Source organism: Charadrius vociferus, unplaced genomic scaffold, assembly GCF_000708025.1.
Source record: "Charadrius vociferus isolate BGI_N301 unplaced genomic scaffold, ASM70802v2 scaffold1, whole genome shotgun sequence".
In the NCBI taxonomy this organism is placed as follows: Eukaryota; Metazoa; Chordata; class Aves; order Charadriiformes; family Charadriidae; genus Charadrius; species Charadrius vociferus.
In genome coordinates this window covers 10,135,298-10,147,258 of record NW_009647680.1, presented here as the reverse complement: position 1 = coordinate 10,147,258, position 11,961 = coordinate 10,135,298, and the positions used below count along the sequence as shown (strand labels likewise).

At 41.4% G+C, this 11,961-nt stretch overlaps 1 protein-coding gene across 1 annotated transcript; it reads left to right on the top strand.

Moving 5' to 3' along the window:
• The first annotated feature begins 3,440 nt into the window (after positions 1-3,440).
• AAMDC (adipogenesis associated, Mth938 domain containing) lies at positions 3,441-8,628 on the top strand. Its single transcript, XM_009881219.1, has 3 exons — positions 3,441-3,572; positions 7,316-7,411; positions 8,488-8,628. Exons 1-3 carry the CDS (start codon positions 3,441-3,443, stop codon positions 8,626-8,628), a joined length of 369 nt encoding a protein of 122 aa, XP_009879521.1.
• Positions 8,629-11,961: the final 3,333 nt, after the last annotated feature.

The window sequence follows — 11,961 nt, the reverse complement described above, 5'->3', positions numbered from 1 at the left end:
CCCCCTGCCGCCTGGCCCCGGCCTCCCCCTGTGTGCTCGCCGATGTATCCCCCTCCATGCTTCTCTGGGTTCTCTGTCCTTTCCTCCTTCCTTCCTCCCCGTCTTGTTTCTAAAATACCGTTCTCCCTCCTCGCCTCTTACAAGCACCTCACCCTCCGTGACCCCTCCCCAATAACTCCTTCCTCAGTTCCCCACCAATATTAGACTACCGAGTTGCCTAAAAATGTTTTCCTAGTTCTTGAACTTGACACCTGCCCCTGCTCTACCCAGTTCATTTTAACTTTTCTGCTTGCATTTCTGCTGTCAGTTTTTAAACCCTGACCTGCTTTTCTAGCTGCTGTATCGCTTCTGAAGTTGCATCGGCTGCGGGGAAGTCGCCCACCTTCGCCTGGTGACCCTGCTCCCAGGCAGCACTGGAGAACTGTCTCGTCTTTTGATATCTTGTTCTTGACTGACGCCAATTTACTCTTTCACCTTTATCCCCTTTGATCTCAGGTTGCGACTTGGATTTTATGAAACATTCTTTCCTTCTGCAGTCTCTCAATAAAAGATTTCTCTGGTGCACTGCTCTCGTTCACCTTTTTTATTATATTTGTTGCTGGTGGGCGCTACCCTGGAACAATGTTTACCTTCACAGAAGACAGTGGCGCTGGCAATTTTAAAATCTACCTGCTTGCCTGACTGCACTTCAATATCAAGTTTCTTCTGTTTCGTTCTCAGCTATTTTTTTTTCTTCTGCCATCCTTAGCCACTGCTTCATTTCTTTCTTTCAATATAGTCTCCTTGTATAAACTTGTGTTTTGCCTGCTTTTAAGCTCTTATGCTTCCTTTATTTCCTATGTTTTTAAACCCTCATAACTTTGCTATAGATTCCTGAGCCATTTCTCCTCCTCATCTCTTTGTGTTTGGACTGCTGCAATTTACAGAAATTGCTGGTTTAGGTTATACTTGTGAGTCATGGTCTCTTTTGCTCTTAAGTGGTACTGTATATTTTGGTATTGTATATTTGTCATAGTGAATAATTAAAAAAAAACCAACTCATTTGGGGGGGGGAATTTTTTTCCTACTCCTGCTGACTGGTGATTGGACCATGCCCTGCACCAAGAATGTCCAAAGTTCCTGTTAAAAAGTTCTTTTTTACTCTACTTTAAGATACCCTCACTAATTCAAATAACCTGCCCTTACTGATATTCTCTGCCAGTATTTGGGAAATAGTTTTAGATTACAGATTTTTATTTATGGCTTTTAAGTTTTGTTTCTTAACTTCTGCAGTTTACTTTTTTCGTGCTGTTTGGAAAAGATAATGTGGAACCCTTGCTCTCCCATTTGCGATTTGTGCCTGTTTGATTGCACAGTCCCAGCCTTGTAATACGATTGAGATTGGGAAATCCAGTATTCCTAATCATTTTATTGTTCATTCACCTCTGTCTAACCCCCAGGTCTAATTCTGCTGTTTTCTCTCAAAACTAGTGCAAGCAAAAATTCTTTTCATTCTTCAGAGCCAGGTTCTGGGTGGTTTATTCAGCCTTTACTCTTTGGCTGATGGGTGATTTCATTCTGTTGGGACTACTGCTAGCTCTTTCTTCTGCTACAATCTCCCTTCAAGCAGATTTTTGGAAAAATAGTCTTACAAACCTTCGTTTGAATCCATCGCCTTGCAGATGTGTAATGAGAGAATCTAGAATATATGAATCCAAGCAAGTTTCACGCCTCTAGCTGCTTGCCTGGCTTCCTATTTGGCAGGGCACCTGTGCCACGAACTTCAAAAAAGGAGTGTGCAAGAAAGAATCGCTCCATTATTTTGTGGAAAAGCAGCTCTTGCAGCCTCAGTCCTGTGCCAAATCCAAAGTAATGCAGTTTGTACTTCATGCAAGGTTTGAAATGTTTGATACCGAGATCCGCTCCTGGCAAACCGAGAAGAGCGTGTCCTGTCTGGCCAGACTGTGGTTTGCTGTAGCACGTGCAAGACAGGAAGGGAGGCTTCTAGCAGGACTGGAAGCCTGGTAATCTGAAGGTTTCTCTTTTGTGAGCTTTTTCTTTAATTCATACCACCAGCACTCCTAAGATTGATTATTTTATTATTTTTCCTGGTGAATTTGAACAATTAAAAAGTAAACGATGAGAAACTGCTTATCTGGAAGGACCTCCCACTGAGGTTTTCTGGATCAGCCAGGAGCAGAGCTCTTTTTACTGCAGAAACAACAATTTTTCTTCAAAATGCAGATTTCAGACCATCTTCCTTCTGAATTGGAAGGGCAGCCTCTACCCTTGAGATGCGTCAGTTGACTGCCATGCTAGTCTATAACGTGTTCCCAGGGTATCACCACGGGATTCCTCTCTTGTCATCTGCTGCCAGAATCCCACCAGCAATCAGACTGCAGCCACGCGAAGGACAGCAAAGAGGGTGTAAGCTTTCAGGGTGGCATTTCTGAAGCAGAGTCCCTGCCCTACTGATGCCCAGCTGTGATTGTCATAGCAGATCTAAAAATTTCTGCGGTTAATACCGAAAAACAGTTGGTCTATAGCAGCGCTGATAAGGCCTCAGCTGGAGCACTCTGTCTGGTTTTAGGCAAAAGACATCAAAGGAAGATGCATGCTAATTGTTGGCTGCCAGGGAAAAAGAGGAAAATATGCAGAGATTTAGAAAACATGACTGAAGGGAAGGCAAGTTTAATCTAAAAGAAAGGAAAAAAGACCAAGAGTCAAGTCCTCTGGAAAACAGAAGGTGGTGAAAAAGACTAAGATTAAGCTGTTCTCCGTGTCCACAGTAGAAAGGATTAGAAATAATGGTTTTAAGTTGAAACAATGAAGATTGAGGTCAAACATTAGAAAGGACATTATTTCCGTGTTTAACTGTCCTGAGATGTTACACGGGGAGACTTGGCCTCTGTGAGGAGTGAGTAGGGAAGGAAGGCTTGGTCTCTGAAAGTCTTAATTGCTGTAGCAATATGGCAAGGCCATTGTTTTGTTCATGGCTTTTCTATTTGGTTGGTTTGTTTGGGATTTTTTTTTTTAACCTCATTTACTGCTTTAAAATAATAAAACAGCCAAAGAAACAGTGTATCTCTCAGATATTTTAGGAAATTGTTATCATCTTCATTGTACATGTTAGGGGGAAGATGAAAACCCAGATGTGAGAGGATATTCTGTGATCTTAGCCCTGTTGATAGTTTTAAAAGTTGAGCACCCAATACTTGTACAGATTTAGCACGTAAAATGATTTGCCCAAAATCCCCAAGAGGACTCGTAATTCAACAAATCTGCTGATCCTCAGTTCAATTCTGTTGCCACAAAATCACATGGATAAAGTCTGTCATAGCATTTCCTTCCCAGCTCCTTGGGGCAAGGACAGAATTTTCTGGTTTTATTAACATGCTGCATATGTTAGCCTGATGTTTTGTATTAAATATCCTTTTTCCAGACTTTGGTTCAACTTTGTGATGTCTTCCCCTGAAATCGCTTCCCTTTCTTGGGGTCAGATGAAGGTGAAAGGCTGCTCTACAACGTATAAGGATTGCAAAGTATGGCCGGGAGGAAGCCGAACCTGGGATTGGCGAGAAACTGGGACTAATGTAAGTTTGTCATTTACTATCCATCCTGCATTTCAAACAGGACTCTTGAGAATGGTTGAGAGCACAGTTGTTAAAGTTCCAGCCAGAAATTCAATGAGCTGCTTTTTGCTTTCATCTAACCGTTAGACCTTTCCTGGTAAAAACTCGGTGTTTCAGAAGTGACTGTGCGGAGAGGTCAGAGGACTGGAGACACGCAAGGTCCTATGGGTGGTGGGGTGTACCAACTGTTGCCACCAGTCCTCCCAGCCACCTGACTAGACCATTCTCATACAACTTAGAGTTCTCAAACAGCAAAAGCGCAATTGTCATAAGGTGCTGGTAACAACCTTTTTTCAGAATGTGTAAACAAAAGTTGTGTTGAGTGAGACAGAAAAAAATTTATGAGAAGTTAAAACAAATCAACAGTAACTGACCTTATGTGCTTGGAAGACAACAATGCATGTGGTTTAGTTTATAGCCTTTTCCTTGGGGTCCCTTGTACTTATCTCAGAGGAAAAATATGCAGATACAATGTCATATGCGCTAGTTTCTCCGTGAAAAGCTCACAGTCTCGCTAACCACGCAATGACTTCTCTTGGTAGCCATAAACTAAGTGCTTGCCCTCACAATTTTTAAACTTTATCTGTAAATACTATCAGAATTGTATAAAAGTACACGGAATAGTATTGACGTTCCAGATTTAGAAGCAGCATAACATCTATTGCATTAGGAACTCGATGATAATTCTTCCTGTACTAGGGTTTGCACTAGGATAGCTGTATTGGCTCGAAAAAAATCCATACTTCCTAAGCAAAAGTTAAAGCACAAAAGAACTACATACTGATCAGGTCTTAGACTCAGCACCTGTGGCTGTACCCACGCAGAGGATGCAGCTCTGTTGAATTCATTCTGACACAACTGAAGGGCAGAACCTTTGAGTTTGGAACTTCATCTATGATCTTTGGGGGAACAGAACTTTTTTAAGCTGTCAGAGTTCAGTTTTTACAGAGTATATAACGCCAAGAGAAAGCTAGTGCTGTCATGCAAAGATAGCTGTGTATGTAACCTTTTTAAATGTATTTAATTTATCGTCTGATTATAAAAAATTAAGTTTTCACTGTCTGGAGGTGTGGGTTATGTGGCGAGAATCAATTTTTGTTTGTTTGACAATACTGTTTTCCTGGTTTATATGCATATATGACCAGAGAAGCAGAACAGACATGGCAGCCTGAAAGTTCCCAACTAGTTCCCTGCTCAATCACATCTTGATATTCATTCTGACCACTTGAAAGCTTTGGTTTCAAATTATAGAATCATAGAATGGTTTAGGTTGGAAAGGACCTTGAAGATCATAGAGTTCCAACCTCCCTGCCATGGGCAGGGACACCTCCCACTAGACCAGGTTGCCCAAGGCCACGTCCAGCCTGGCCTTGAACATCTCCAGGGATGGGGTCTCAACAGCCTCTCTGGGCAACCTGTTCCAGTGCCACCTACTAGCATTTAGGAGGCTGTGCTTTCCTTTTAAAGTTTCTAACAAGGGATATCTTCAGGTGACAGGTAAAAGCTGTAAGTCCATAAAAGTCTTTAGGAGGGTCCTCCAACTGAAACAAGAAAAATGAGACTATGTTAAAGTTGGGGGTTTTCTGGCATCCTTTGTATTTCATCAGGAAGTAAAAAAATACCTATATATAGGTCACTTGTAAAGCTCTTGCTTTAGGTCAGTTCTATTCCCCCTTGCAGCTATGAGGAGTTTGGTGATTTAGTTTAAAATTTAATAGCAAGCAATAAGTATGAGAATAGAACTAAGCTTTTCTAGACTGCATCTCCAACTCTAGAAGAACTATAAAAAAAAAAATTAATTCAATCAGCACTGGCATTAGGAGGATTCCCCAGATGCATTTTCTGCCCATTTCTTTACAGTAGACTACAATGTGCTGCTTTCTTGCAGCGTGTTTTTCCTGGGGGTAGGTGGAGCTGAAGTTTGGGAAACAAGCAGTGTTGGTCATGTCCCACACTCTAGTTGGAAATAGATCGCTTCCTTTCCTGCTCTGCTATCAGACTGCTGTCTAGTAGGTAATTCTTTCATTGGGAAAATTGTATAACTGGCTCTGCAAGGTTCTGTAACTAAGCAGGAATCATTCTTATGGCCTTAACCCTTGGGGGTGACCGGCAGCCTCCCTGGCTGGCTGCATTTCAGTGCCGTCTACTAATGGGAGAAAAGAAGTAGGAATTCTAAAGGAAGACCGGAGAACAAAACAGGCAAAAAATTCTGCTGCCCCCAGCTGTCAAATCAGCAATGATACAGTTATTCCATCATGTTACATGTTTCCTTTAATGACGCTAGTTTCCCACAAAACACGTGGAAGCTCCCACATCACAGCGTCTTGTGTAACTGAAGAAAATCCTTTTGTTCCATGGTTTTAATATCTCAGGAGTACTTATCATATGACAGCAAACCTTCCCCAGCAATCTAATTATTGTAATTGCAGTAAACCATACCAGTTCTTTTTGCCTAAGTTTTGAGTCTACTTTAAAACCCCCGAAGGAAAAGCATTACCTATTCTGTCATAAACATGTACTTGCAGTGATTTGGTCTGAGAAATCTCTGCATATTTAAGTGAACTCTGCATCCTAGGCGTGGATATCAAATGTAAATGGACTAAGGGGAACACAACTTGGAGAACCAGAAAGGTGAATTGTTAAGCTGGTGCTCTGACCTTAATTCATTTCTGGAAATATTGGGGATAAAGATGTATGGACATCTCCATAAGAGTAACATTCTCCAGGAGTCCACCATAGTGTTGCCTACTTCAAGTGAGAAACTCACCTCAGTGCTCTGAAAGAACTTAAGAATTCTTCCCCCCCCCAAAAAAAAAAAAGAAAAAGAAGAAAATGCTGGGATGGGGAGGGGAATAGTATTTATGGTTTAAAAATTGCACACCAAAAAGGGGCCAAATTCTAGCCACAGGTTGTACATTTTCTTAGTCTTGGCCATATAGAGATACATTGAATCCAGGAGGAGAATTAGTGAGACATCATATTGTTTTATAATAACATTACAGGTGTACTTGTGAATTTGTATGTTTAAAGCATACTAGTAGTAAATGGGTGTACTTCTTTAAAAACTCAATCAACGTACTGTTAAAGCTCTTCTTTTTTTTTTTTTTCTTTGAGGAGTTTGGTTTCAAATATTCCTTTCTCAAAATTAAGAGTAGTGCAGAAATTGAAACTGTTAGCTGCAATGAAGCTAACCAATATGTTTCAGTCCTCTTTAGTAAATGAGATTTGCAATGTAAACAAGAAAAGAATTTAATAATTTTAATTATTGGAGAAGCTCTTTGTAATTAAAGTGAGTAAACTTTGGCTGGCCACTATCTTTATTACAAAAAGATTTTGTTTGTTTGAAAACAAAGGCAATGTGTTGCAATTTACTGATTTCACTTTAACTTTTAATATTTATAAAATGCTAGTTGTTAGACATAAATGTTTTAGAAATGTGTAATGCATCTTTATTTTTAACTGTTTAATAAAGATGGATACTATTGCCATCAATTGATTAACTATCATCCTTCATCTGCACATAAAATATCGTTTTTAGTTACCAATGTTATCTACTGTGTGTGTGCAGAAAAGAGGGTTGTGTTGCATTTTGGTACTGGTAATTCACCCTGCTAATCTATGGACATTCTCAAAACATACAGATGAAGCTTTCCCGATGGTTGCTGTCAGTACACAGACTATTGTTTTCCTCCCCTGACACTTAGCATTCTCCAGGAGTGCAGCCGGCTGACCTTGAAGAAGTTGTCAAGAAGGGTGTTAAAACTATGGTGATTGGTCGTGGCATGAGCGAGGCTTTGCAGGTAGGTTTTTGTTCTGTGATAAATATAAACTAGAACTGTTTGTTTTCCCTCTCTCTCTGATTAGGGGTATGTGTGTGGAAATCTATGATGCTTTATGAAGAGGGGAAAAAAATTCAGGATGCTGAATTAGCATGACTGAGCTCCTGCCAGGAGTCACTCTCTTCCTGAAAGAACCATCATTTGAGCTCTTCTGTATTAGTGCCAATGTCAGGCAGTAAACAGGTTTATGTTCCAAGATTAAATTTAAACAAGGAGATTTTTTTACAATGTCATTAGTCCCCTCTCTTAGAATAGGTTATGAACTAGCTCTCTAGCCTGCTGTAAAGACTTTGATAATTAGGCTTTTTTGTTCCTGATGTTGGCAGGGTGTCACTGCAGTGGATAAACTAGCTACAGAAAGCTCAGGAATCATAGAATGGTTTGGGTTGGAAAGGACCTTGAAGATCATCTAGTTCCAACCCCCCTGCTATGGGCAGGGACACCTCCCACCAGACCAGGTTGCTCCAAGCCCCGTCCAACCTGGCCTTGATCACCTCCAGGGATGGGGCAGCCACAGCTTCTCTGGGCAACCTATGGCAGTGCCTCATCAACCTCACAGTGAAAAATTTCTTCCTAATATCTCATCTGAATCTCCCCTCTTCCAGTTTGAAGCCATTCCCCCTCATCCTATCACTCCGTGGCCTTCTAAAAAGTTCCTCTCCAGCTCTCCTGTAGGCCCCCTTTAGGTACTGGATGAGCTTCATTTCATGAGAAACAATTCGTAAGCCTTTTGGTGAGGTAACACCCTATTTAGATTAATTACCGTTAGCTCCAGTTCTATTTGTTTTTGTAAGAAAGGGCTGCATTTTAAACCATGTTGAGGAGAGTTCTGTGTGTGTACACAAGTTACTTTATTCAAGAGAAAAAAATTTATGTCAATCTTAGAAATATCTGACCATATTATCAGTTTGGCTGTGATCAATTACTTAAGTGCATCTACTAACAAATGCCATTGGTACCTGTTTTTCTTCAAGCCTTACAGTGTGAGGGCAAAAGAATCTAATACTTGCTCTCCCCATTTCCTTTTCTCTTCTGAGGTTCCACCATCGACTGTGGACTATCTGAAGAAAAATGGGATTGATGTGTTGGTCTTGCAAACGGAGAAGGCTGTGGCAGAGTACAACACCCTGGCTGCTCGCGGTGTCAAAGTGGGGGGAGTCTTCCATTCCACCTGCTGAAGTGTCACAGCTCATTCCGCCTTCCTTGGCTGCAGCCAAATCGCGGACACACCTCTCCGCTGAATCAAATTACAGTCAACAGAGTGCAGACTTATGTGCCAAGGCATTTGTGCGCTGACAATCTAAAATGCAAGGACAGTTTATTAGTTCGGGATTTAAACAAATTGAGTGCTCACAAAAGGCGCTGTTAATGAAATCATTTAATTACAGAACCATTTCCATACGTTCTTGAGATTGACCTAATTGTCCTCTGAAGACTTGTCCATATCCTGGTTACTTAACTTTTCACCGGTTGGCTAAATTAAGATACTAGGATTTGAATACTTTTATTAGGAAATGGCTGGTAATTACATTATTGGCTATTGGAATGCAGCCATAAAATACCTGATGAATACAGTCAAGTGGTAGATATGAAGGGTTGGTAAAGCACCACTTTATTACCACTGTATAAATAAGTTAAAAATAAAATAAATTAAAAAGCAAACCCAGAACATACAACTTTGCCTCCTGCTGGTGACTTCAGTCAGGATATTGGCTATGCAGATCTGTTTGTGATGATTGAAGAACATCATATCATTTAGCACTTTAAATTTGGTATTGAACCTGGAAAAAGGAAAAAAGAAAATGTCTACAGGGAATAAACATAAAAGCTGTGACTTAAAGAATTTTCCTATTAGGAACTGTGAGGATTGAGTTGTGGCATACATTGTCTATTCAAATGTCCCTACGTGCTTAAAATAATCAGAAAGATTTGTCACAAAACTAAAGTTTGCAACATAAAATGTTGATCTTTAGGAACTCGGTCTAAATAGCTGCTCGCAAGCTGGGGATGGATGTGCGAATTCTTACTGGTCCTCATTACCTGATGATTTAAACATGCCAACAAGCATATTATTACACTGAAAATTTAACAAGTTCTCTTAGTTGCTGTTCTGGGTGGGCTTCTATTAATATTACTAGTTACAAGTCACCTACTGTAGGTTTTAGGTTTTTTTTTCCACCGGGCTCAATAATTCTTGATCTGTGCATATTAAGTCTGTGTCTATTAACGAAAGCACCAAGATGTCACTACTGAAAGCCCTGAGGCCCTCGGAGCTATCCCAGCAGCAGCAGAGAGGCTTAGATCACCGTGAGAACGCACGGGCTTTCCCGAGACCCAAGAATAACCCTTCACAAAATACTATGTTCTTTTTCTGTTTATTTACTCTAGTAATCATTTAAAACCTTTCATCTGATAAAATACAATGTGGTGTACAAAAAAAGGGAAAGTGAGTACTTGAATGTTGTATCTTGCAATCTCCTAATTACAGCAATATTTTCTGTTAGTGTAGCTAAATTTAAGGCAACATCTTATCTAAACCAGCAAGAACTGCCTTTCCAGCTGCATCTCTGTTCTCTGACACAGCAGCCAGTGTAACGCTCGTCAGAGCTGCTGTGACGTTGTTCTGAAGAACACGCAGGATGTGAAGTAGAGGGTGAACCACTGACCCAGAAGACGGCCGTCGTCGTGAGAGAATGCCAGTAGAACAAGTTCCTGCCAATCTGCGGAGTGGGAAGACCTTTTGCATTAAAGCGTTATTATCTTATAGCGGAGGTGGTTCCATGCTCTTGATCGCAGTTGTATATTTGCGTTATTTCATGAGCTTTTGGGCCTTAAGGCAGCCTTAGATAGGAAAAGGCTTTCTATGGCTTTTACAGAGAGGACGATTCCAGTTTCTGAAGGACTGCAGCATGTGTGTTACACTCCTAGGAGAAGTTGAGCAAACGCCTTATCTTTCACCTCCAGGGTTTTTTTTTTCCCTTTTTTTTTTTTTAATATTTTCATATTAATATGGTATCTAATGATGAAAACACATTCAATGAAACTGCTCAGCCCAGGTCCTGCATTTGAGAAAAATACCGTGGGCTTGTCTCACTGGTGCTCCGTGTTTTGTCCTCCCAGAAGGCGCAGGAGGAGCGCAGCCCCTTTAGCATTGCCAGGTGACTTTCAGAGGTGCGGTCTACCCGGCTTTGTACTGCAGCCCCTTAATTGTTCCTTTCATTTGGCAACCGGTAGGATACAGAAGATTCCACTTCTCAAATGGGGAGCTGCAGCATGCAAAAAAACCCCACCTGATTTCTCTTTTTAAAGGTAAACTTAAAAGTTTCACTGCCATCAGTACACAATTTTGGGGTCAGCAAGGAGATAATCTGCTGAAAGTCATCTCCATCCGCATCGTCTATTGCTGCTCTCGTCACATCCCAAGTCAGCTTTATCAGTTCCCACAAAAGCGCCTGCTCCACTTGGGCTGCTCCAGTCACTGAAAGCCCAATTTCCTTCTTGGTGCCTGAAATTGCTTTGCTGGAAACAGCTGGGACTGATTCATCAGAAAATTCAACCAGAGCTCAAAACGGTATCTTTATTAAACTGCTGCTTTCAGAGCCATAAATAATTGGTTAAAATTACAGGCTCGTTGCCCAAATCATGGGAATGTCCTTTTAGAGGGCAGGATTTCTCACGTACACCGCTTCTCTACCTCCCACCGGGAAAAACCATCTCCCAGCCGTCAGTGAGCTCCCACCCTGACGCTCTCATTAAAGCGGAGCCGCGGCTGGGCTGGCTGCCAGGAAGATTCCACCCAGCTGCTCCGCCGCAGAGCCCATCCGTCCCCAGCCCTTATCTTGGTGAAGCAGCACGCGTGAGCTGGCAGCCAGGAGAAGGAGGCTGTGAAAAGGCTCGCAGACACACCGAACGCAACAGGACCAGTGTTTTTGAGGGCCGTCAGGCGGCATTTGTGCACAGCCTTCAAACTTCAGTTCCAAGTCCTGCTAATATGGCATTAGCAAATTGTAAACTAAAAAGCAGCCTGCTCATGCGTTTCTAGCGCCTGCTGCTAAGAACAAACTGGAAGACGCGAGTGAAATTAAGATGAAAATAGTGATTGTATCTCTGACTTGGTCAAAAGGTTGGAGAACTGGGACAGGCAAGGCAGGATGCCAGAGGAAATACATCTCTGTGAGCTGGAACCCAAGCTGATGTCATATGGGCCTGATTTTTCTTTCGTCTTCCCAAGAACTTGCTTTGTACTTTTTGCAGGGACTATATCCGCCCATTTAGTTTTTCTGTACTTTTAAGCGTGAAAGCCACACCAGGCTTGAGTTAATACCTCATAACCTTCAACTTCATTCAAAATACATTTATGCATTGTTTTAAGCATTCTTGACTTGATAATTGCATTATTTACTTGCAAAGTTCTAAGAATTGGCTGAATGAATTTCAGTGGACTTCAGCAATCTGATTGTGAATTTCATAGAATCATAGAATGATTTAGGTTGGAAGGGAACTTGAAGATC

Excerpts from the sequence above, each read along its gene's own strand:
- AAMDC (XM_009881219.1), top strand. The coding sequence starts at position 3,441 with ATGTCTTCCCCTGAAATCGCTTCCCTTTCTTGGGGTCAGATGAAGGTG. Across the intron at positions 3,573-7,315 it reads GGCGAGAAACTGGGACTAAT|CATTCTCCAGGAGTGCAGCC; the intron begins GTAAGTTTGTCA and ends CCTGACACTTAG. Across the intron at positions 7,412-8,487 it reads GCATGAGCGAGGCTTTGCAG|GTTCCACCATCGACTGTGGA; the intron begins GTAGGTTTTTGT and ends TTCTCTTCTGAG.